Consider the following 27,432-nt stretch of genomic DNA (forward strand, 5'->3'; position numbering starts at 1 on the left):
CCATCCCGTAGTCTCCAGAGATTTTATTCCGAACACAACTCTGCATACATTCCGATAAGACGTCTATGAGTGGTTTTGAAAAAAAAAACCGCGTGGCTCTAGGATCAGTTTTATGCATTGACCACTTTTACGGATGTTCCGGAACTTCTAGTGGACCATCCTGTAGTGCCCAGGGTCCATATTCCGGCCACAACTCCAAATTCATTATCATAAGACGTTTATGAGTGGTTTCAAAAAAAAAAAAACCGCGGAGCTCTATGATCAGTTTCATGAAATTGACCACTTTTACTGATATTCCGTGGTCCCCAGAGTCCATATTCCGAACACAACTCCGAATTCATTCTGATAAGACGTTTATGAGTGGTTTCGAAAAATCCGTAGAGCTCTAGGATCAGTTTCATGAATTGGCCACTTTTACGGATATTCCGGATCTTCCACAGGATCAGACTTGTGTCCTACAGGAAACTGAATCGTCCCAAAAGGTAGCCAACTTTCTGCTTAACAACTTCTCAGAAGACATCAGGAAGTTATCTCTTCAAATTGCCGTAGAATCAGTGTTTGGTCCCAATTAGCTCTAATCCCATATGCTACGTGTATTCGTTAATGCCGGTTCCTATAATACGGTCCCTATTAACCGCACTATAGGAAGCTTGACTGTACATATAATCCAGATCCCTATTGGCAACTCATATTGTTCGGATACTATCCGGATACTACCTTTTTATGATCAACGACACGACGCGTGACGAGTCGAATGAGCCCCGAATTGAAGTGAAAGTGGAAAAAAACGAAGGAAGCAGTTTTCGAGTCGTTCATTGCGTCACAAGTCTTTGCTTCAAATGAAATGAACTAATGCACTTCTTCTTCTTCTTTCCTTTATTTAACGTCGGTCTCTGTTCCGCAATCTAGTGCCAATCACCGACGGACATCGATTGCCATCCATTGACGGCAATCGAATGTGCACGACGGCAGCTTCCACACACCTGCGTAGGATATCGCACCCATTCAATTCAACACACATGGGCCGGGACCAACGGCTTTACTTCCCTTCCGAAGGAAAACGTGACCAGAGATTTTTATGCCTTAGAAAAATCCCACCGACCTTGGCTGGGACTGAACCCAGCCCCATTGGGGTGTTAGAAAGCAGTCACGCTTACCACTACACCACCGGCGCCGAACTAATGCACTTGACGAACGAAACAAGCAAAAGTCAAGTCTCGTGTAACATTTGAAAAGGGCCTATCATCGTTGATCGGTTCTCTTCATCGACTTTCTCTTTGGTTTACCACAGCAACATAAACGAGTTTTTTACCAAGCTCCCATCACAGTTCGACAGAAGATGATGCTAGCTTGCGCCTGAAACAACACATTCAACGGGAAATTCATTTGCAGTCGGGTAATTCGCGAAAGAGAAAATCGATGAAGAGAATCGATCAACAATGATAGGCCCTTTTCTCGTGTTGCGCGACAAGTCATGTTTAATAGGAGGAATGTTCATCGTGACTCAATAATAAGAAACACAATGCCTTACACGAAAATTATATTTTATTTATTTCAAAAATGCAAAACCCTTAGTAAACTTGTGCAAACTTCTCGTAGAACTTCTTTGGGCGGTTTTTTATATATTCCTATATAATTTGTTTATTTTTCCAGGCTCATTTGCGGAGCCAATATTCAATCTTTGGGGTGTTAACGCAGCCACTTAGATTCCGGTATTGCTGATGGCGCTTCTTCCTTTTTTTGCGGTTATCTGTATGCAATGTGTTGGTTAAATTTGCATATATTTGCGTCGGAAGAAGGAACTTTGGATCATCATTCCACGGGAAATTACTTCCTTTCCTTTATTTAACGTCGGTCTCTGTTCCGCAATCTAGTGCCAATCACCGACGGACATCGATTGCCATCCATTGACGGCAATCGAATGTGCAGGAAGGCAGCTTCCACACCTGCGTAGGACATCGCACCCATTCATCAACACACATGGGCCGGGACCAACGGCTTTACTTCCCTTCCGAAGGAAGACGTGACCAGAGATTTTTATGCCTCAGAAAAATCCCACCGACCTCGGCTGGGATTGAACCCAGACCCATCGGGGTGTTAGAAAGCAGTCACGCTTACCACTACACCACCGGCGCCGGCATTCCACGGGAAATTACGAATCGAAACAAAACAACTGCCATGACGTCCTGTGGTTTAAATACAGGGTGGATCAAGCTTGTATGATAGATCAAAACTTCCTGTTCCCCACTGCTCTTCCGATGTGCATTGAGCTCCCAAACAACGGTGTTAAATTTGAAAGAATTTGGTTAGGATCTAAATATGCGAAACAATTTTAAATGCTTCATGGAAAAACGAATCGAACCTATTTATTTGCTCGCCAACAAAATAAATACAGCTTCACTTTCACTAAATCTCAGAAGTATATTGGGAATGCTATGCAGAACAACTTTGTCGTTGCAAATCGATAAGACTTCTGAAAAAATAGTAATTATTATATTAATTTAGACATACTTCACCCATACCTACATATGCAGAAAGTTGTAGGTACATGTGGAACACTTGCCATAAAGTGAAAGATTAGTAAGCTTTGTACACAGATCAAATCGAATTTCAGTCTTCAAAAGAGATGTTTTGTAAATTATTCTCAATCTATGGCCGAGATTTGGTGACATTCAAGTAATATTTGGGGTTTTGGCAAGCAAAAGTTGCGTTTCCCATGCAAAATTAAAAATTCTCCCGCAAATCGATATTACAACCTAATTCTATCAAATTTTGCATAGTTATTGGGGTCCTTCAAAGGCAATCAAAGAGCAGTAGCGAGCAGGGGGTTGTAAAATTTACCCACCCTAATGCACGCATCTCATAGCAACGATTTTATAGTGTATCATTGTTTGGCTAAGTAGTCACTTCCACTGCCCCAAAAAAGTTGTATCGCAATGATGACATGTTAAGCCAGAGGTCAGCTGCAACATTGATGCTATGCCCTACATTATTTAAAATCAAGATTCCAAACCTTCAATCGTTTTTCGAGTCCTGCGGAAATACTACCCTCCTGACCTTAAGATTTCCCACACCATCTTCATCCTGGTACGAAGCAACGATTTAACCCCCCACGAGCGAAGCATCGTAATCACAATTACTCTCCCAGGGTCATCGGGTGAGCGTCGCATAGCAGCCTTCGTACTTTATCAGCATTTTCTGCGCTCCAGCAGCAATTACACTAAGAGCATCCATAATTAATTGTTCCCAATGGAGACAAACGACACGACACCAATTTCCAGCATCCAACATCCAGCAACTCTTTCTAATCACTTCCAGAAACCCAAACAATGTAACTATGGGCAACCGACGACAGAGGACGACGACGACGACGACAAATGCTCCAAGAATGTTGAAATGTTGAAAGAGTCAACATAGTCAGCTCTTCCAGTTGGTGCGTCGTCGTCATTTGAGATTAAAACAAATTAAGTAAATTGTTCTCCAACGAAGCGCACCCTTCATCCGCCTACGTTCTTCCATTTCGCCAGCGACGACGGCGCTTTATAATTCCCAATAGAGCTCCTGTCGACACCGTTGGCTTGGCTGGCTGGGTTCGGGTGAATTAATCAATCTAGATTGGGTTGAACGAAGGTTATGTTCGGAGTTTGATTTAGACAAAGGAGAAGGCTATGCGCCAATTTTTCCTGAACTTTGGCTCTCAAAATCAGCTTGGAATGCAAAAAGCCCCCGGGGGCTGAGGGGTCTTCCGATCAAATTAGTCTGATTAGGCACTGTCTTAGGAGATAGGATTGAGCTTCAATGGGTTAGGAAAAAGTTTTCTGCACCGACGGCAAACTGATTTAATTTTAAAACGTTCCATTGATTAATTTGGATGGCAATCAATTTCGTGAACTGGCTAAATTTGTGAAGCTAGTTGCTACTGAAACACCCCCAATCGATTAAAGTAGTTGTGGTTCTAAAACGAAAGCGATAAGTTCAGCGTTTGCCATTTTACAGTGAAAGCCTCATGGCCATCCGGGGAGTCGTTTGTTCGGGTCTTGCTACAAGTAGCAACGACAAGTTGTTCTCTTTCCTGAACCCCAGCTCGACAAACCTCTTCACTGCGAGGAGAGTGTGAATTTAATTTATATGGCGTCGGTACCAATGATTGCCCTCGGCACAATGCACCCAGAAATGTCCTAAGTCAACACAGTTCGAAGAGTAACGGAAGGCAATTTGTTGGCGACTGTTACTTCATGTAACTCCGTGGAAACGAAATACGGGTAATTTTCAAATTTATGACATTTTTCGCACCGCTTTAAACAAGTTTTGGCGAGTGAAAAAGGAGCAAAATGGTATTCTTAGACGAGAAAATATTGAACCTACTGAAAGCGTCAAAGTGCTACGGCGAACACTCCACGGAAAGGTAGAATTGCTTTCGTTAGGGGAACAACCAGACTGGTCGGCAGAAAAACTGCCGGTAAAGTTGGGAGAACATTAAGTTAAATTAATTAAAATCACCGTCCCCTCCGAAGGGTGATTGCAATGTTTTTGGATTTTCGGACGAGAGAGATTCAGCCGGGTCGGAGAATGTGTGCGGTAAATCACTGGAGCCGCACACCTGTGGCTAACTTTATGGTGGAATTTAAGATATTTCGATTAGGATGGAAACTTTGATGCTTTTATTAAAGGAGGATAAACGCTCTCTTGAAATTCCACAGAAGTGAGAAGAAATTAACTGGAACAGTTGAAAATTGAAACCAACTTTGTTTTGCGAAACTTTCTAACCCTTTTGGCAAAGAAGATAGGCATTCCAGTTGCGAGACCGATTTTCGGGGGGCCGCCGTGAGTGTAATTGCGTAATTGGTGTTGTTCGAGAATTTATTTTGTCATAGCAATATACAATTGCAAGAATATTCAATATACATATAGTTTGCTACTTTGCACTTCAGTCTTCCAGGACCGGATTAGTTTAGTTCAGTTTTATTGATTAACTGATAGAACCCCTAGTCATCAAAACTTCAGCAACGTACCAAGGCTGCAAACAGCGTGTCGATTCATAGTTAACATGGCTGGTTCTCGACAAAGCTATGGTCAATCGTTATTATTCAGTCACCATTTAAAAGGTATGGCTATCTACTTTCATTTTAAATTGGTACAAACCCGATTGGATCAATTTTTCGCCAGCCGGAACGGTCTCGACAGAGTCCCGAGCACATTTTGAAAGGTATGACTATCTACTTTTTAAGGAAACAGACAGGGAACCGATTGGACTTCTGGTTGGCTGGTCGGGAAAACCCATGACAGGCGGCTTTGCGGAAATTCGGATTCACCGCAAAAATAGTCGATTTCTGAAAGTAGACCCATAGATCCGAGATTTTTTTTCTAAATTGCATACAATCATGGGTATAGAGGAAATATAATTACGGGCTAAACAGCCATTGGTATCCGGCAGAAACCTTTGGTTGGAAACTGCAAAAGCAAACGTTAAACCGCCAGAACGGCGCCGGTGGTGTAGTGGTAAGCGTGATTACCTCTCACCCCAGCAGGCCTGGGTTCAATACCAGTCGGCGCCGCTGGGATGTTCTGAGGCATAACATCTCTGATCACGCCTTCCTTCGGATGGGAAGTAAAGCCGTTGGTCCCCGGTTCATGAGTTGATGGGTCGATAGGTAGGGTCCAGGTGTGGGAGCTGCCTTCCTGGCACGTCGGTAGCATTGGTGCTCAGCACGGAAAACAAGATCGACGGAAAAAAAACAAACCAAAGGTTAAACCGCCAGCATCCGTTAGTTAACTGTGGGACCACCGTCGGTCAGTCAATTGAGCCACGGTGCGACATTCGTCGTGCCAAATTGCGACAACCGTCGAGCATCGGCATCCATTGCCAAACTGTACACACTAGACTGATGTAAAATTTGAAATTTTCGCTCCAAAGTGCTCAAACGGTTTCAAATCAGGTCCTGATTAGCCTCCCAAAATTTAAACTCATTTGGTAAGAAACTGACTTGGCAAAAACCATTCGAAGTTTATATGGAAATTACTATGGGAAAACCAAACTTTTCGTTCATTGTCTTCTGCCCATTTTCCATATTGCTTTTTCGAAAATTTTCAATGATTATTCTAACGGGAAATTTTCCAAGCTACAGCTTTTTTTTTTTTTTTGTTTATTAATTTATTTGGTAAGGCTCAACCGAATTAACTTTACAGAGCCAAGGATTCTTGGTCACTATACAATACATCTTAAAAATATAGTCAAAAGGTACAACACAATAAACACTTTATCTTCCGCTATCCAAAAAGCCTCCTCCATCAGAACTGGAGCCGCTTCCAGTAGTTTCATTGTATGGCAAATTGTTATACGCCAACGAGGGTCAGAGCGTGTCCATTGCAGCAATGGACGCAAAACGTGGTCAGCACTCACACACTCATCACGAAACGGTTGCTTTCCAAAGTCGACGACGCATCGACCGAAAGAACTGCTGATGAAGAACAATGAGGAGGACCACACAATGGTTGCTGCCGAGAAAACAGCCGATCGCGTAGCACACATCGAGAGTGGTCTGCTTTTGTCGACATCCGAGTGAACACTGAAGCTAGCTACAGCTTAGCAGAATATCGTTTTACAGTCAAATGTCAAATTAAATTGTTATTAATTGTTTAAGAGATTGACAATCTTATGGCATGATCATGCAGCTGTTCTGTGGGCAACACTGTATTCTGTAGTGAGACAAAGTAGCCATGATATTTGTGCTCTATTCTTTGCATTAGAAACACCAATGTTGCCTGATGAACAGTTGAATGAGCATAATCATAAGACATCTGTGACTTGAATGATTAATAACTTTTGCTCCTTACATTTGATTGAAAAGTGGTTTTCAACAAAGCACAGTGATGTGGTGAATTGTTAGATAGATATGAACAAAAACATAAGTTTTCCCATAGTAATTCCCATATAAACTTGAAATGGTTTGTGCCAAGTCAGTTTCTTACTAAAGTAGTTCAAATTGTGGGAGGCTAAGCAGGATCCAATTTGGAATTTCAAATTTTGCATCAGTCTACTACACATCCACACTACAGACACCGAGTGAGTAATATAATAAACGAGTTAAAAGTGAAGAATAGGTGTTTTGTTCTTCTGATTAGTGTCGACAACCCAGGAGCCGACCTTGAAGCTCTAGGGTTTTGAGTTCGATCTAGCCAACAAAAAAAACTGAGTGTAGCCCACCCAAGACGATCTCCGTGGCTAGACCAGAGATCAGGAGAATCCCCTTAGACTAGCCCATCTGGCTAGCCATTAACACACCTATTCTAGAAAAAGAAACCATCAGCTGAGTGGCAGAAATCCAGCGATAGGATTTCATACATACTCCGAAAATCAACTTCTCTTTCGGAATCGTATGCTGCCCTGCTTCGCACATCTCGTTCGGGAACTTTTACTCCCATTTCATTCGCGTTGTTTGCTTTAGACCTGTGCGCCGATCAAAATATTTTCGGCGGCGGCGTGATATGTTATTTTCTGCCGGCGGCGGCGGCGCAGCGGCATCACGCCGTTTGCTTTTGGCGGCGTGGGTCGGCGTGAGTTTATTTTTAATGATGTAGAAAAAAAACCTTGGAAACATTTATTCCTTTAAAATATAACGAATTTTATGAATCACAAGTCAAGAAATGTGGTGTTCTTATTTCAACCGTGTTTCTAGTATTATATCTATGAAAGTCACTTCCTCTTTCAATTCGATCACACAAACATCGAGGCAACAAACCGTCAGCTATTTTAAAAAATGAATACCATAGTCAAATATACAATAACTTGCTTCACCGACAACCATTGTAAGGCGTCTAGCATCAAAGTTGAGGAAGTGAATCTATTACATCTCAAAATCAAACGCATTATTCTATTCTGCAAGCACAGTAATCTCGATATTTGTGTTTCATTGGTCAAAAACAAAATGGAAGGGCAAAAGTCTAGATGAGGAGAGATGATTGATTTGTATAGCTGTATTTTACTGGCAATAGTTAAATCGTTTTTCAGTCGACGTAGAATTCCATACTCCATTGTCAATATAAGAGATGAATTTAAGTTTGGCATCAATAATCACGCCAAGATATTTAATCTCCCGAACGCAAATAAAAGTCTCATCATCAATGCAACAGAGATGTTCTCATTAAATCGATTCAACCATCTACTTAGAGAACGCAAATCTTCATTCACGTGTAAAACGGCATCATCTAAATCCTTAGTTGCAATGGATAACACAGTATCATCTGTAAAAATATTAATGTCACCAAATCTTAAAACACGTCGCAAGTCATTAATTTACATAATAAATAACAGGGGCCCTAATACACTTCCCTGGGGCACTCCAAGGTTGTTCCCCACGGGACTGGAAACAGAATCATTAAAAACAGTCCGTTGAGTTCTGTCAGACAAATAGCTTTCAAACCATTTATATGCAGTACTCGTAATTCCAAAGCGCTTGATTGTACTTAACAGTAAGGGCCTAGAAATTGTTTCAAAAGCGCGTTTCAGATCCAAAAAAACAGCAACAATCGTATCTTTACGCTCCAAGTTGTCTTTCCACTTTGCTAACACCAAATTCAATGCAGTTTCACAAGAATGACCTTCCCGATATCCCGATTGTTCTGGTATCAACAAAGAGTTGCTATTCAAATACTCCAACAGCTGGCCTTTAACAACAAGTTCTAAGATTTTCTCTAATGTGTGCAACATGTTGATGGGACGAAACTCTTCGGCTTTAATCGTTCCAGCAACTTTTTGAATAGGGACCACTAAGAATTCCTTCCAAATTTGTGGCACATGTCCAGTGTGCAATGATTTATTGATAAGGTCCAGAAAGATGTGGCCAATGACATGAAAGCAATCTTGAATTATTCTAGCATTAACATTATCTACTCCAGTCAATTTTCTTAATGAAAAACAAACAACTCTAAGTTCATCTAATGTAATTGGGTGAAAACCTACAAATCTACAACTATTATTAACTGGCAGTTGTATTTCGTCAGGTTCATCGACCAATTCAATGGATTGATTAATCAATGAAACACTGTACACAAAATAATCATTAAACTTATGTCGTAGACAACAATACTGTCGCATTAATGGCCCTTCGCTCATTTTCAACTTCTATTCAATTTTCATACTGCCGTACTCTAACGGAACTATCCACCTACCCTCTTGTAAATATCATTCTCTAGCTAATAAATTATCACACTAAAGCTTCATGTTAGCATTTCCAACCTACTCTGAACAAATCAAGAAGACTGGCAACTTTGCCAGAATCCAAGCGACAGATACAATGGCGCTGCGCTTGAGTGAAGGTGGAAGCAACGCATAGAAAAATTAGCAAATACCTTCTTCTGAGGATGCAATCTTTCCTATCAAATTCATTCGAAGCATTTACCTTTGAGCGGCAGATGAAGCGATTGTAACCGTCTCATGCCCCGTAACGTGGGTAGATCACCTTTTCGTGCTACGTTACGGGGTGTAAGATCTACCACCGATTCCTAGTCCTGACTACTTCAAACTAGGGGAACAGGATTTTTCAGTAATCCAAGGAACACATCTTAGTCCTTGTTACTTTTTATGCCTTGTTGATAGTGACAAGACTCGGCCTTGTCTACCGAGGATGATCTTGAAACAAGGAAAAAAATGAGTTAGTTGTCTTCATCTATGTGATTCTTAATCTTCTATTCGTTGTTCCCTAGTTTGAAGTGGTTAAGACTAGGGTTCTGATGCATGGTCATTATCGGTGTCATACCTTAATTTTGTTGCTAAGGAATCCAATTTTGACTGACAAAGAGGCCCGCCTTTTAGGGTGTTTCAACATTCCGAAGGGTATAAATAGCGGGACCTTTCAATTAGAGTCGGATCCTTGCGATAAATGCAAGAGTGGCAACTGTAAAAAATCGAATACTTCATCATTTCTCAATAGTGATGGAGTAATACGACATGCATTAAACTAACACGGGATATACAACAATAGATCAATTTACTGGTCGCAGTAGTGTTTGGTCCCGAACAAAGGAAAAAAAAACCGTCTCATGGCGTTCGTATGAGAAAATGGAAGAGTTGCCAGTCTTCATGATTTGTTGTCTTCGCTTATATGCAACTACTTGGTCTGACTGTTCTAATGTGTCATTAAAAGTTATGGACGCGGTTTGTAATTACTAGGTTTTAATAAAGATTTCAAAATTTTCCATATGCTGTTCAATCTTCCTTTGAACATATTCACAACGAGTTTTCTTTATGGATTGTGAATACTTATTACTCGCGATTGTGTACCTTCTCCAATGATGATAAAGACACAAAATATCGAAATTGTACCAGCTGTTCGAGTTCTTCAAAGAAACATACTTTTGTTCAACTAGTTGATTGGTACACGAGTTCAAAGCGTTATTTGGAACAACTAAAGATTCATCTAAGTTACCGGCCGCGAATGGAAAATCCACGCTCCTCTCAACAAGATCCAACGCTTCAATTTTACTAATTCATCGTTGTTATTGATATTATCTTATACATTAATTTCTGAGGTCTCATGATCGATTATTTTCATATCAGTATCAGTAACTGAGCAAATGGAATCAAAATTGGAGTAAAGGCGATCAATTAAAGTTCTACTGTGCCTGGAAATACGCGTATATTCATCTTCCGTTTGCTTTAAATTGAAAAAAATCAGCTAAACGCTTCAAATGATTCGAATTATAGTTATCACGCCAACTAATATTAAATTCAACAGCCAAAATATTTAATTTACTAGATTCAAAAAATGTCTTGAGCCAGTTCTCTAAACTTCTACAAAACGCTGGTCAGTAGAACTGGGAGAATGATACAAAACACCATAATTACCCATCTTCATGCCACGTACAACTGCAATGCCCAAGAACCAGTTGCCATCAATAACTTCGTTGGTACGAAGGTTGAATTGAACTGATTATTTGACATAAATAGCAACACCGCCAGTGTGTCTAGAATGTGATAAACAAAACAATATATCCCGGAATACTATACTGATCAAAAGCTTCAGTTTCTACAATATGAGTTTCAGATAATAAAACTAAAAGAGAACGTTTTTCCTCAACAAACTAACGTAATGCTATGTACACACTTAGAATTTACTATTTTTACACGAGACGTAATTCAGCTTTGACGTAAATTATGGAACGTAAATAAACATGGCATGTAAAATTAAGTGTCCTGAAACTGAAACACATGCAACTCGACGAAAAGAGCGTTTGATTGAATTGATTTTCTCGTCCTTTCAACTGATTCTTATGTCAAAAGAGCCGCTTGCATGTGTCGGTCTCAGGACACTGAAATTTACATGTCTTTTTTGTTTTACAGTTTGTTGACAGCCTCGCAATATATAAATTAAAAAAAAAATCGAATATGGGGAAAAGTTAAGACAGGTTAGAAGTGTACTAGCAGACAGACTAAAACCACAATCAGTTTTCCTCATATTCGAGAAATTTTCCCCGGAAAAGCGTCGGAAAATTTAGTCATTCAATGAGTGACCAACGGTTTCACGAATTTAAGTAACCTGAACTCAAATATGACTAACTTTTACTCAATTTAGAGTCATTCTCATTGGCCGTGCATGCGGAATTTGTTTAGAAAAGTATGTCATGTGCTTGTTACAACCCTTTCATTTATTGAGCATTAAACCAGCGACAAATTCACATGACGCTTAACTCTGACTTATGCCCGAAAATCGTAAATGGCCGATTTAAATGTGCAGCAATCCAAACTGTCAAAACCATAGGATTTTTTGATCTAGATAAAAACAATTTGTCCAGAATAGATCAGAAATGAACCAATACATAACTTTTGCATGCGAGTTCATGGCTTAGCTAATTATTTCGCGCGAACACGGAGCCAGATGTCAGTAGTGTACTTTGGTCAGAAATTTTATTGTTTTTGCTATGTTCATTCATGTTGGTTTGTCGGTGATTTCACGTTATTAATATGATGATAGCGATAAATGATACACAGCAAAAAATATTAGATGTCACCACACAACGTAAACAAAGGGATTGTCCTTCTCTGCCGCAACGGTATTTCTCTACGTGAAATCAACATTTTGTTTCACCATGTGTCAAACAACATGCAAGAATGCCATATGAATAGAGTGAATTTACGATTTTCGAGGTGAAATGAAATAAATCCAAACGAATTGAAACCGATTGATGGTGGTTCATTTTCCTATATAATAAAATGGCAATACAAATACTTTGCATTTGCAATTGAGACCTTCGACACCGAACACCGTTGTACTAGAATTGTACTAATTTATGCTAGTACATCAAATAGTACATTTAGGAGTACTAGCAGCTTATAATTAGTACGCTCTTACTTGCTGCGAAACCATTATTTCATTGTTCATCATCGACGATAATAACAATAGCGTAGAAAACGCTGAAAGTATCCTCGCTCAATTCTCCTTTGTTTCGATTAATTCGATACAATCACATATTTTCGTTTATCAAACCACTTAGTTTTTTTTTTCTACCGAGCCCGGCTGGGAAAATCTCGGCAAAAAAAGTTTTACTGAGATCTCAGCAAACATTTCAGCTAGGCATTATCCGAGACTCAGCAATCAAATGTCACTTTTTCTGAGATCTCAGTGAAACTTATTTTTGCCGAGATTTGCACAGCCGTGCTCGGTAGAAAAAAAAACTAAGAGTGCATGTTTAAGCATTTGGTTCTGTACTGCTCAAAAACATACGAGGCTACACAAAAAAAAAAATTGCATAAACGATTATGAATTATGATTATGTGCATATGACTGAAAATCAAAACGACATTGCTCGCTGGCATCACTGGATTTCCTATGTCACTAATGTTGACACGCGAGTCCCGTTTTGTTAGGCGATGAAGATGAATTTTAAACTAAAATTTTATTTACTGTACATCATTTCCACATTCGCCCTATGCAGATAACACATTTGAAATTCGTGAGATTGACAGAACCACCAGCACCAAATTTTCGGGGCACACAGGAAATATACTGGAGTTGTCAAGCTGCCCCCGCGTTGGCCAGTGTGTCACCTTCGTGGGACCGGAAGAAGGACAGCAGGCGCTTCTGGATGCATTATTCTTTATTTATTTGGCCGTTGATGGTGCCGGTCGTTATGTACGGCTTGCTGAATTTGCCGCACTCACAGATCACCTGCCACACTAAGTACTTCTTGGAAAATTTGTCGACCTTCTTCTTCCGGAACTTCTCCAGAACATCCAGGCAGGACTTGCCGACGAAAAAGTCCAGGCCGGGGATCTGCTTGGCGTCCACTTTAATGTACGTCTCATCGTCCATTACGATGCATTTCGGCTGCACCAAACACTCGTGGTACAGCTTCCTGGCGCGGGATTTGGCCACCGTATTCTATTTATTGGTTTGGTTAGGCGCCTTCCTTACGGAAGAATTGACCTTCTTGGCCACGTCCCGAATCGAAAGGTTCGGATTGCGCTTGAAGTAATCCCTCACCTTCCTTGCGTTCACGGGGTCGGCCGTCTTTGATTTTCTTCCGCTACCAGCTCACCGCTGGGTCGTCTGAGTCTCCTTGAACGATTTTACCACACGGGACACCGTCGAATGGTAGATTTCAAACTGTTTCGCGGTCCACCTGTGGAATTGGAAGCCTTCTCGATAACCACTTGACAGAATTTGACGAGATGTTGCACATGTAAACATTACACTCTTAACTAGTTTTTCTCAAAATTTCATCAATTTTTACCCGTGCAATAAAAAAAGTTATACACAAAAGAAAATGTTGCATTTTTTTCGAATACAATCCTTATGCCATTAAAAGAAAATTTTCCCAACTGCAAAATAACTTTCCACCAGCTTCACGTATCGTTCTTCCGTAAACTCAGCTTGTAAACAACTACGACAAACACACATTTGGCTGCAAACGACTCAAATATTCAGTTAACCATGATGAAAACTTTCACAATCTACCTTCCTTTTCTGGAAGCCAGCAAAAAAAAAGAACATCACTCGTACACGCCATTCACCCAGGTAGAAATTACGCTTTAGCATAAAACTATTTTCAATCAATTTCTCTTGAAACGAAACTTTTCCCCCCATTTGGAGAATGTCTCTACAGGTTTTTTTTGTTCCCTCTCCTCAAAGTCGAAACCGGGTAAAAACTTCCGATCGTCGAAAATTGTAACCTAAATCAGGGTGGAAAGTTGCTGACAGGTGTAAAAGTTTTCTCCCCGACCGAAAACTGACTGGCAAAAGTAGGAGCAGCAGCAGTGGCAACGCAAAAGACAGACACTTTCACATCCCATCCAGGGTAATGAATTTTCCAGTTAGTTTTTTCTGTTCCGAACTCCTTTTGCCCACTCTCACATACATCTACAAACACACGCGCTCACCAAACGCAAAACTTTGTAACCAACCCGATGAAATTTCACATTATTTGCTCCGTTCGGGGCTCGTCATGTGGTTGTGGAATTTCTGATGAAAAGGGTTGTTGAATTTTGAGGCATCCTTTCTTTTTCCATTTTTTTGTTTGCTTTGATCAGTTTGGGGAAAAAAGCTTTCATCGGTTTCAATCAGAAATTATTTATTAATTTTTGAACTGGCCCATCATCGTCCGCCATCAACCAACGAGTCAATAATAGATGTCCCAGCTCGGCTGTGGTCAATCCATAGTTGCAGTCAACATAGGTTCGGTCAACCTCAATTTGGACCGCTGCGGGATCATGGTGGTGTGGCACACTGAGTTTTTAATTTAAGTAATTGCATCATGCCTAGATGCGGTTTACCGGAGCAGTGAACAATGATTTTTGTTGTGGCAGTCCGAATCTGACATCGTTTCCATTTTCTTCTCTTTTCAGACAATTACTAGCTCCTAATATTGTACAGAAACACTATCTCCCAAGCGGGTTCGCGCAGGATTCACATCGAGTAAGTACAGCCAAACTCCCTAGCTCAATTAAAAAAAAAAACAACCAATTCCCATGGGTAGGCGTGGGACTTTAATTGAAAAACAAACCGGCATTTTTCTGCTAACCGACGGCGAGCACGCACCTAAATAATACTAGAGCGGTGTTTGGCGATTTATGGGAATAAGCTCACGACTTATGGCGTGTGCTCTTACTTCGTGGTTAAATGACCCCTCCTACGGACGGCTTGCGTGTGATCCTAAGGAACACAAACATTTAATCTACTTAAGGCTAAACATGCCAGGGGATTAGCACTCATGCACGCAAAAGAAAACTTGTTCCACTAATCGGAAGGGTAGCAACTGTTTAAGGTCTAGCCGGGCTGATGTGCCAGAGATGGGAAGGGGCTGGTGGGAACAAATCGTTAGGTCAATGCGAAAATTAACTTTTATTTATAAACTTATACTAGCCAAAACATGACTTGACTTTTTTTCAAAGTTTGAGATTTTTGAAAACCGATAAATTACCAAAATCTCGGTTTGCGTTGCGTTGTGTTTGTAACGGAGTGATTCGTCGATTGCATACTGGCAACTCTCATGCATCTACTCCAACGTTCTTATTCTAATTGCTTCAGGAAAACTATTTGGGAGTGAATAGCTCTCCAATCAGAGTTCACAACAGGAAAAACATGACAATAACCCTTGCCGGCCACGCTCATCTTCTTCGCTACAGGGAAAGGACAGTTATTGTGGATGTAAAATCTGCTTAACGGGAGGCCAGCGACTCATCGACGCCCCCATAGATGGTTAGTTGGGTAATTATTTTTTATTCTTTTTGGGTAACCTAGAAATTATTTTATTTTGGAGGAGCCTTGGAGTAAACCCACGATCTTCTACTCAGTAAGCAAAAGTGGCAGCCATCAAGATAGCCGAGCTCCTCAATTGAAATGTTGAGGCCTTGGTAAAGTTTTAGGGAATACTAATGTTAATATAATGTAAACAAATAAAATGAAAGAGTCTCGCCCGAATCAAAGATAATTAGGTTCAAGTAAGGAAGCTTAACACTCCGAATAAGATGCCTCAGAAAAACGTGTAACGTCAAGTTGGCAATGGCATAGCTTAACCATTTCTTGGTGAATTTAAAAATTGAGGTATCTCTAGAATTCCTAAGGTCTGTAGATTATTTTGATTGTAAAATCATTCGAAAAGAGTCGTTACACGTTTTTTTTTTTAAGTGTGTTTATGGCTTTTGCAAATGGCTTAAGATCTATAATCTACATTAATGGGCACATATGTTCATAATTAGCTAGACTACCTTCATGATTCTTATACAAGGATAGTGGAGACACTAGAATCGTCCTCAGGCAGATCCGGAATAGCCTTAAAGTGGTCAATCCGCGAAAATGAGCCTAGAGGTCCGCGTTTTTTTTTTAACATTAATAACTGTGATATTAGCCAGAATTTGTGGTCGTGACAAACATGGACCTGGATGGCCATAGGACCGTCCTTCGGAAGATACGGAAAATCCGTAAAAGTGGACCAGTGGTTTCTTATATCACAGTCATTAAAAAAGAACTGCAGAACTCTAGGATCAGTTTCACAGATTGACAAATTTACGGATGTTCCGGATCTTTTGGAGGACATTCCCATGGCCATCCGGAGCAATGTTTATGTCACGACCCTAAATTCTATCTTAAATCGCAGTTCCAGTGTTTTCGAAAAAAAAATACCACGGTTTTTTCACAGTTGCATGGATGATCCACTTTTACGGATGATCCGGATCTTCTGGAGGACGGTCCAATGGCCATCCAGGTTCATGTTGATGTCTCGACTCTAAATTCTTTCACATATCAAGTGTTTTCGACAAAACTACAGAGCTCTAGAATCAGTATCATGGATGGACCATTTTTATGGATCTTCCGGAGGACGGTTCCATGGTCATTCGGGTCCATGTTTATGTTAAGACCCCAAATTCATTCTAATATCACAGTTCCACGTGTTTTCGGAAAAAACCGTGGAACTCTTTGATAATTTTATGGCTTGCTTACTTGCAATCAGACTAAGGCCTTGTTGTCCTCTGCTGTCCGAAGAAGTCGTCTCCACTCTACTCGATCCATGGCCACACTTCGCCAGCCTCGTAGTCTGCGAAGGGTTCGCAGGTTGCCTTCTACTTGGTCGATCCACCTGGCCCGCTGCGCGCCTCTTCTTCTTATTCCTTTTGGGTCGCTTTCCAAAACCATTTTCACTGGGTCATCGTGTGGCATTCTTACGACGTGCCCAGCCTACCGTAGTCGCCCAATTTTTGCAATGTGGACGATGGATGGTTCTCCCAGCACCGGATTAATCAGCGTCTTGCAGACAGTTAACTTCGCGCGGCGTCGAATTTTATTCGACCGGAGCGTCCTCCAGAGTTCAAAGAAGCACGATTCCCTGCCATAATGCGTCTTTGAATTTCTCTGCTGGTATCATTTTCGGCGGTCACCAGTGAGCATAAATACACGAACTTATCGATCACCTCGATTTCGTCACCGTCAATCTGAACTCGGGGTGGGAGGCTAACATTGTCTTCCCTAGAACCTCTTCCTTTTATGTATTTTGTCTTTGATGTGTTGATGGCAAGTCCAATCCGCCTAGCTCCAGCCTTCAGTCTGATGTACGTTTCCCTCATCGTCTCAAAGTTCCGGGCCATGATGTCGATGTCATCGGCGAAGCCAAGAAGCTGGATGGACTTCATGAAGATCGTGCCACTCGTGTTTATCCCAGCTCTTCTTATCACACCTTATAACGCGATGTTAAATAGCAGACACAAAAGTCCATCACCTTTCGGTAACCCTCTTTGAGATTCAAAGGGACTCGAGAGTGTCCCCGATAATCGAACAACGCACATCACTCGATCCATCGTCGCCTTGACCAATCACTTCAGTTCATCCGGAAATCCGTACTCGCCATAGTATCTGCCATAGCTGATCTCGATCGATTGTGTCGTATGCAGATTTGAAATCGATGAAAAAATGATGTGCGGGCAAGTTGTACTCGCGGCATTTCTGCAGAACCTGCTGAATCGCGAATATGAACCCATGAAGCCCACCTGGTATTGCCGCACGAACTCTTTTGCAAATGGTGACAGGCGGCGGCATAGAATTTGGAAGAGTCCCTTGTAGGCGGTGCTCAGCAGTGTGATCGCGCGGTAGTTGCAGTAATCCAACTTGTCGCCCTTTTTGTAGATTGGGCATACGACACCTTCCATTCACTCGTCCGGTAATATCTGCTCCTCCCAAATCTTGGCAATTACCCAGTGCAGCGCTCTAGCCAGTGCTTCACCACCGTATTTTAATAGCTCACTTAGTAGTTATTCGTTCAAGTTAAATGATTTACGACTGTTGTATCCATCATTGTGAGCATCAATTGGGGTTTTACACAAACAGATCGGTTCTCCTACATTACTTACACATTCATCCAATTTTGTATTTGCGTATTCATAAGCGAAACCTCCCGTTTTGTCAACTCGGTTGACTCTTTTGTGAATTTCAATTTCATCGGTCTGCAAAGCGAAATTGACGATGGTGCATCATTATTCCAAACAAGTTCTTGCGTTTCTTCTAATTCACGATGTCCAGTTAACCTTAAAGGAACTAATGAGAATTGATTGAGAATAGATTGGAACATGTTTTACTTTGAATTCCTTTGTGCATCTTTGAACGGCATAGAAGGATGACCAACGGATGATTTTGAGGGCAAAAGGACATCGACAATAAATTCTCCTCCAAGCCAACCGAAGATCTTCAAAACTCGTTCACGTTTCCTTCCAGCTGCCCGCCAAAGTTTCTAAAACTTCAGCATCATCAGAGTAAGCTTCCTTTGCACCAAACTTAGGTCCAACTCTTCTTCAGTAAACTATTTCTTTACAAATTCCAATAAATCTTTTACCTTATCTCTGTTCATGAAAAGAAATGTAAGATCGGCAAAACGAAATGCTGAAAAAATAAAATCTAAGTTAATATAATGAAAGCACTTGAAAAAAAAAAAATACTTTTCTCATTTTGAAACGTTTTGAAATGAGCAATGCAGCGTCTCAACAATCAAAGCTTTATTTATTCAAATTGCTCAAAAGTCATCTAACACATGGAACAGAGAAAAACGAAATGGACCGTTACGAAATGGAACGCAGAATCAAAAGAAAACATAAAATACGGCTACCAGAAACTCGCATTTCTGATGATCGTAGGGCTACTAGAAGTTCAAATTAAAAATAAATTGACAAATTGACCGTGACAAACGTTTTAAAAGTGTTCGGGGAGCGTCTGTCGACCGTCAGGAAGCCTGGAAGCGGTGGCAATCGTAATCCGGACGTGGCAGCGACGACAAAGAAGGTGGCGGTGAAATATAAGCGGAATCCTAACCTCTCCATCCGGGACGTCGCTGGCAAGCTCAATGTCTTCTATACTACTGTGCAGCGGGCCAAGAAACGAGCCGGGTTGTCGACGTTTAAGAAGGTGAAGGTGGCGAACCGAAAATACAAACAAAACACGTCGGCAAAGCAGCGATCCCGAAAACTGTATGCGAGTCTGCTCACAAAGTTGGCGGATTCCAAGCAGCTTCCGGGACAGGAGTTTAATACCGCATCAGGAAAAGGGAAGGTGAATGAAACATCTTGTCTGGCAGGCCATATGCACGTGTGGTCTAAAAAGCGGAATTTTCATTACTACGGGAACCATCAATCAAGAGATCTACGTCCGGGAGTGCCTGGAAAAGCTGCTGCTACCATTCCTAAAGCCTATTATCCTGTGCTGTTCTGGCCGTTCTTGGCGAGCTGCCACTATGGGAAAAAGGCAATCGAGTGGTACGATGCGAACAACGTGTTTGTGGTACCCAAAGACCACAACCCTCCCAACAGCCCAGAACTCCGCCCTATCGGACGGTATTGGGCCTTGGTCAAACGAAATCTAAAAACAACTAATAAATCCATGGAAAACGAGCAGCAGTTTAAATCTAACTGGCGTTCGGTGGCGAATAAGATCGATGAGACCACTGTGCAAAATTCAATGGAAGGAGTTAAGCGGAAGGCATGGCAGATCGGATTTGGCAAACCAAAAGAATAAACGAGCATTTGTTTCGTTTAATTATATGAATTGAACTACCAAAAGCAAAATAAGAAGATTTTTGTGATATGAATTTTGAAGGAATGAAACGATTTTTTTTGTAGACCAATTTTTGCGCGTTCCAGTCTTTATATTTGTCACATTTCGCTTGAATGCCCTCAATGTGATCTTTAAAAGTTAATTTTGGTCAAGTATTAATCCAAGATATTTCACTTGTTGACCAGGAAATTGAAACTCCGTTCATAGTGACTATGTGACTTCTACGAAGCTCTAGGCCTATGTGGAAATATTATAATTTGAGTTTTGGAAGCGTGGTGCGGCAAATAACACGAAGACTTCTTCCTTTAACGGAAATGCCTGTGTCATCGGCGAACAAAAATTTGTGGCAACCCTGAGGCAAATCAGGGAGGTCCGAAGTGAAAATGTTGTACAATATAGGCCCAAGAATGCTACCCTGAGGAACTCCTGCTCTAACAGGTAGTCGATCAGATTTGGAATTTTGCTTATTTACCTGTAGAGATCTGTTAGTTAAATAATGTTGGACTAATTTCACAATATAGTAAGGAAAATTAAACTTTTTCAATTTAGCAATCAAACCTTCATGCCAAACACTTTTTCGAATGCTTTTTCTATGTCTAGAGGAGCAACTCCAGTTGAGTAGCCTTCAGATTTGTTTGAACTTATTAAATTGGTAACTCTTAAGAGTTGGTGAGTAGTTGAATGCCCATGGCGAAATCCAAACTACTCATCTGCAAAAATTGAGTTCGTATTGATGTGAAGCATCATTCTTTTTAAAATTATCTTTTCAAAAAGTTTACTTATTGAAGAAAGCAAACTTATTGGACGGTAGCTAGAAGCTTCAGCTGGATTTTTATCCGCCTTCAAAATTGGAGCAACTTTTGCATTTTTCCATTAATCAGGTAAGTATGCCAAATGGAAACATCTGGAACTTTCACATGTTGAAACTTTTTAGTTCTAGATCTTATTTCATCCAAATCAGTCCCGCAGGAATCATCAAAAATATTTTCCCGAGAGAAAAGGACAGGATCAACTCAAAATAGTTTTGTCAATTCAACTTTGATGGGATTCACCACTGGGCAGACTTTTCAAGACAACCTTGAACAGACGTTCAGTTTTGGTGTCATAAGAAAAAAAATGTGTGTTGCTTCTCAGTGAGGTACTTGAGAAGACGAATGAATCCGTTCAAGATTTCAGCCAATGCACGGCAATCACGCCAACGGCCAATTTGGAGTGAAAACTTAAATTTTCTATTAATTTTCTATTTATTTGTCGTCAATCAGTGTAGACCGTTTAACAATAGGGCTGTTGTCTTACATGCTATTTTATAACATACGTTTTATTTGAAATTGTCAGTAAATGTAGATTGCATATACAAATATCTAAAAATCAAAAATTGTTTTAAACTTAATGAGATGAAATCCTAGCAGTTAGTGTTCTCCTTACTGTATCTTTAGACATCGTTAGATCTATATGCTCACAATAATTATTATACACTCTCATCATTCTATTAATTGGTCCATTTTTACCATAATTCGTTCTGTGAGGTGACAGTTGAAATACATTTCGAGTTCTTAACATGCGTGATGGTACGTAAAAATTTAATCTTGCTAATATTTTTTCTGAATTTACGCGTTGTGAGATAATATCATTGACAAAGGAAATCATGGAAATTTCTCTTCGTTTCTTAAGTGTTTCAATGTTTATCAACATGCAACGGGACTCATAAGAAGGAAGGGGAAAAGAGGTCCAGCCTAGTTTCCTAAGAGCAAATAACAAAAATTGTTTTTGAACTGATTCTATACGATTTATATAAGTTTCATGGTATGGAGCCAAAACCACACTGCAATATTCGAGAATTGATCTCACGTAAGCTATATAAAGTGTTTTGATGGTATATGGGTATTTAAAATGATAACTAAATCTTTTTATGAATCCCAACATATTATTTGCTTTGTGAATTGTGGTATTCACATGATCTACAAATGTCAACTTCGAGTCAAGAATTACTCCTAAGTCCCTAATTTTATCGCACCTTACAACCAGCTGGTTTCCTAGAGTACATGTAAAATCTAGAGTAGTGTGTTTTCTGGAATATGATATATTATTGCATTTTTTAACATTAATGTCCAACAGACTTTTAACGCACCAATTGTAGAAAACATCAATTTCGTTTTGAAAATGTAGCAAATCAGAACTGTTAAATATTTCCATGTACAGTTTCATATCGACAGCATATATGAGCACATTTAAACGATTTAACACAAACTTCACGTCATCCACAAATAAAATAAATAATAAAGGACCTAAATGTGATCCCTGTGGAACTCCCGAGGTAACATTAACTGGCGAAGATATTTTTCATTTAAAGCGGACCATCTGTGTTCTTTCTGTCATGTATGATCCAATCCATTTTAAAAGTGTACTTGTTATAACTAAACGTTTTAATTTAAAAAGAAGTAAGGGAATGTCTACTCTGTCAAAGATCTTACTGAAGTCAGTGTATAAGGTCTCAACGGTATTACCTCTATTCATTGCTTCAATAGAAAAGTTTACAAATTCCAACAGATTAGTAGACGTTGACCGACCTTTAAAAAAAAAACCATGTTGATTATTTGAAATGCGGTGCTCAACCTGGTTAAATATTTTCTGGTTAACAATTGCTTCAAACATTTTAGGAATGCATGGCATAATTGCAATACGTCTATAGTTTTTAATATATGACCGTTTGCCAGATTTAAATATTGGGACTAAAAATGATTTCTTCCAAATTTTTGGAAAAAAAACACCTGTTTTGAGAGACTAATTGTGAAGCCAAAACAATGGTTTAACAAACCTAGGTGCTATTTTTTTCAATAAAAATGGAGGTATTTCATCAGGACCAGGTCCTTTGCCGGCATCAAGACTTTAAAGAGTCATAAAAATTTCTTTAACAGTGATATTATTAACTGATACGTCATTTTCCCCTGCATGTAGGTAAAAAATATAGTTCAAATCGAGAGCATTACTGGATATCTTATATGTGTTTTGGAAAAAAAAAAACGAGCAAATAGGCTACAAATATCCTCACTATCAGTGCTATCACACTCTTCAAACTGCATGCGTGATGGGAATGTGCATGACTTCATTTTTTCGTTCGCGAAGTTAAAGAACGTTTTGGGATCAGATTTTATATTGTTCTCTACTCTTGAATTGTAATTTCTGCCTCAAGTGCTCCGCAAATTTCAACGTATTTTTCTAAATTTTGTGACGTTTTAAACTTTTTATACGCCTTGTGTGCTTTTTGCTTCCTGTTTTTAATATTTCTGATTTCTTGTGTAAAGGGTGATACGGTCAAAATTTGGTCAAGGGAAAACGCGTGTAAATCGGTGAAATCGTTTATTTAAAAAATCAAATTAAATTTCTTTTTCAAGTTCAATTAGTATAAAATTCAGGAAAAATATTCAGTTAGGCTTCCGCTTTTCCAAATCCGAATTGCCGGACCTTACGCTTGACCCCTGCCATCAGATTTTGTACAGCCACCTTGTCCACCTTTTTCGCCGCAGAAAGCCAGCTTGCCTTGAACTGCTGCTCGCCCTTAGCAGTTTTTTGGTCTTCTTTAGGTTCCGCTTGACAATAGCCCAGTATTTCTCAATTGGGCGGAGCTCTGGCGTGTTCGGAGGGTTCTTGTCCTTGGGAACCACCTGCACGTTGTTGGCGGCGTACCACTCCATGGCCTTTTTACCGTAATGGCAAGATGCCAAATCCGGCCAAAACAGTACGGAACAACCGTGTTTTTTTCAGGAAAGGCAGCAGACGTTTATTCAAACACTCTTTCACGTAAATTTCTTGGTTGACAGTCCCGGAAGCTATGAAAATGCTGCTTTTCAAGCCACAGGTACAGATGGCTTGCCAAACCAGATATTTCTTTGCGAACTTTGACAGTTTCATGTGCTTGAAAACATCTGCTACCTTTCCCCTTCCTTTTGCCCTATAAAACTCCTGTCCCGGAAGCTGCTTGTAGTCGGCTTTGACGTAGGTTTCGTCGTCCATTACCACGCAGTCAAACTTCGTCAGCATCGTCGTGTACAGCCTCCGGGATCGCGCTTTGGCCGTCGTATTTTGTTTATCATCGCGATTTGGAGTCACTACCTTCTTGTAAGTCACGATACACGGTTGTAGACGATACACCCAGCTTATTTGCGGCATCTCGGAGAGAGAGGTTAGGGTTTCGCTTGAAACTACCGGCAACTCTCTTTGTCGTCTCAGCGGCTTCCGGTTTTCGATTTCCCCCCGATCCAGACTTCCTGGCTGTCGACAAACGTTCCCCAAACACTTTAATTACATTTGTAACGGTTGATTTGGCAACTTTTAGCGATTTTGCTAACTTTGCGTGCGAGTAGCTCGGATTTTCGCGATGCGCGAGCAAAATTTTGATACGCTGCTCTTCTTGCTTGGACGGCATTTTGACAACTGAAGAGTGAATTCCAAAATCAAAATAGGAGCAACATTCTACACACACACACCTTCAAAATGAGGGGTGTTCAGGTTTTTTAAATGCAAAATTGAAAGAAATACGTCAAGTTGATATTGAACAAATTTTGACCGTATCATCCTTTATACCACAAAGGATATTTGGTGCTGTTCATTATTCTTTTTAGTCTTTTAGGAACGAATACTTAAATGATATTGAATAAGGTAGTATAAAATATCATTTCTTTTATTTAACGTCGGTCTCTGTTCCGCAATCTAGTGCCAATCACCGACGGACATCGATTGCCATCCATTGATGGCAATCGAATGTGCAGGAAGGCAGCTTCCACACACCTGCGTAGGATATCGCACCCATTCAACACACATGGGCCGGGACCAACGGCTTTACTTCCCTTCCGAAGGAAGACGTGACCAGAGATTTTTATGCCTCAGAAAAATCCCACCGACCTCGGTTGGGATTGAACCCAGACCCATTGGGGTGTTAGAAAGCAGTCACGCTTACCACTACACCACCGGCGCCGGCTGGATTAGTATAAAATATGTCAACAGCCTTGTCCATGTCGTTTTCATCTTTTAAAAGGTTTTGCCAATTAATGTTATTCAGTCTGCTGTTAAATTCAGGAACATTTGCATTTTTAAAATCATAAACTAATTCAAAATCAACAACGCTTGGGCGTGACCGATGCGAGTCTGCGAACACTGAGTATTCAATCGCCGTATGAAATTTTTCATTCTTCCATAATGGAACTGCTGCTTCTACAATACAAAAATCTTCTGTACAATTAGTAAACATAAGATCCAAATAGGAATTGAGCTGGTTACGAACATGGTTAATTTGATGAAGTCCCAAGTGGCTGCTTTTATCAAAGATGAATTGCAAAGTATCGTTTTCACCTACAATTGGTAACAGCAGAGAATCATTATCACTATCCTGTATACAATTAACAGTATTCTGGTTAAAATCTCCATAAATATTAATTTTGGTTCTTGGATCTTCTCTTTGAATTTTCAGTTCTGCAGCAGTGAAAAACTTTTCGTAAGCAGGTTTTTTGGAAAAGTGCGGAGGAAAGTAGACAGAAGCGAAAAGATGTTCTTCGCCGAAGTTCAAAAGTTTCGTGCGAAAGGCATGGAAACCGGTAGTTGTTATAACAATAGGGGGAATCTTTTCCGTTTTGGCATTAAGCCGGGAATGTTTAATGGAATTTTGCCTGTATGATGGATCATTCTCCTAATAAGTGAGAAAATTCAAATTGATTGCTCAAATTAATTTCATCAGAAGGGGAATCAAGAGATTGCCCTTTTGTTTTGCACTTAGGCGCCATGGCAGCAGTAATTTTTTATTCAAACCGACTTCCAAACAGATTACTATAAGAATCCAAAGGATCGAAGAGGAATTCTCTAAATCGATATCCAAGAAAGATTTCCTCGGGTAGGGTCCAAACAAGGATCAAAGATGAATAAAAGTCAAAAAGTTAGAAAATTTACAGGTATATTGAGCACTGAATTAGTTGTAGCTTTAGGTAGTAGTAACACTTCCTTCAGCAAAAAGCAGATAGATCCCCGCGGCAAGAGAGCATGATGCGGACTGAGGGTGGTTCACTTATTTTTTTTTTTTTGTGGTACTTTTAATATTTAAAACATCAAAATACACCCAAAATTCATACCCTAGCAGTACAGTTATGGAACTTTTAAGTGACATATTTCAGGCACAATAATGTTGCTGCAACATTTTGTCACTGCTTTATTCTGCTTGGGTTCCAAGTAGGGGGATTTACGTATTCTCGTCAATCTAAGCAGCGTCCGCACTTCTATTATCAATTTCTCAGCGTCACACACACATATGACGCGTTTGTTTGTTTACATTTATCTGCTGCTTGCTATTCTATTGAGTGCTGATCAAAATCATTTCTTCTACACTCAACTTAGCTGAAAATGAATACAACCCTAACAGATAGAACAACTACCTGCATGTATCTGAATTTTGACGTAACAACATTCTCTTGATCGAAGCAACCTCTGAGTATCGTAGTTAACATTTCTGGATCAACAATAGAAAAGGGCCCATCAACATTTGTAAACAAACCGTTCCAAAGCCCTTTACTCACAAAGCTAAGGCTTTGTGGTTACTTACACGATGATGGTGTTGGTTTACGTGGGTGGCCTTCGCTTTGTGAGTAAAGGGCTTTGGAACGGTTTGTTTACAAATGTTGATGGGCCCTTTTCTATTGTTGATCCAGATTTGTTTTTCTTTATTCGTGGCTGGATGTTCATTATAGTCAAATCCAACCAACCACCGGCCACCAGTGTTGCTGTTGTCGTAGCTATGATAAAAATGTAAAACATCTATCAAACGTGACTCATATCAGAATTTTCACTTTTTAAATTGGATATTTTTTGCCGTTTTTGGCGATCAAAAAGTTTGTAAAATTGTAGTAAAAGTAGCCTTCTTCAAAATAACAAATAACTTCAATGATATCTCTGCTTGCAACCAGGAAAGTAGTTGATTTTTATAAAACGTTAATCTCCACCGGTTAACATTTTGATTGTTGTTGCAAGATCGATGCATTATCCCGGGATGCACCGAGAACAAATTTCATTTTTTTCGGATTCTCAAGTCAGGGAGCAACAAATTCGCGCAGTGGAGAAAGGTTGCCGCTGTTCACAGGGACAGAGCGAATATGTCCCATCATTCAGAGTTGCGACCTATCACAATCACGATCGCCAAACAGCTGATGGTAGTAACGCTTTGTACATTCCTATCAATGTGCTCGTCGAAGCTCTCTCCATGACCATCCATCAAGTTGACGAAAGAAGTAAAAAGCAACTGGTGACTGTCGTCTTCTGTTGTGATCCATCACCGATCTGGTCATTCCCGACAATCACGACACTCATCTGTGCTCATTTGGAAGCAGTTACTGCTTTGCTTGCTTATTTGACTGTGTTGGTGAGTGAGCCC

General features: G+C 40.2%; 1 protein-coding gene across 1 annotated transcript in view; it reads left to right on the forward strand.

The window, feature by feature from the left end:
- mmd (mind-meld) overlaps positions 1–27,432 on the forward strand; it is a 1,436,357-nt gene that overhangs the window by 938,679 nt on the left and 470,246 nt on the right. The window contains exon 7 of the mRNA XM_065226841.1: positions 14,840–14,909. Coding sequence (XP_065082913.1) covers positions 14,840–14,909 — 70 coding nt within the window. The remainder of the gene's footprint in view (positions 1–14,839; positions 14,910–27,432) is intronic.

The sequence above is a fragment of the Ochlerotatus camptorhynchus genome, unplaced genomic scaffold (genome assembly GCF_037179485.1).
Source record: "Ochlerotatus camptorhynchus isolate MF236.1 unplaced genomic scaffold, CSIRO-AGI_Acam_v1.1 ptg000262l, whole genome shotgun sequence".
NCBI lineage: Eukaryota > Metazoa > Arthropoda > Insecta > Diptera > Culicidae > Ochlerotatus > Ochlerotatus camptorhynchus.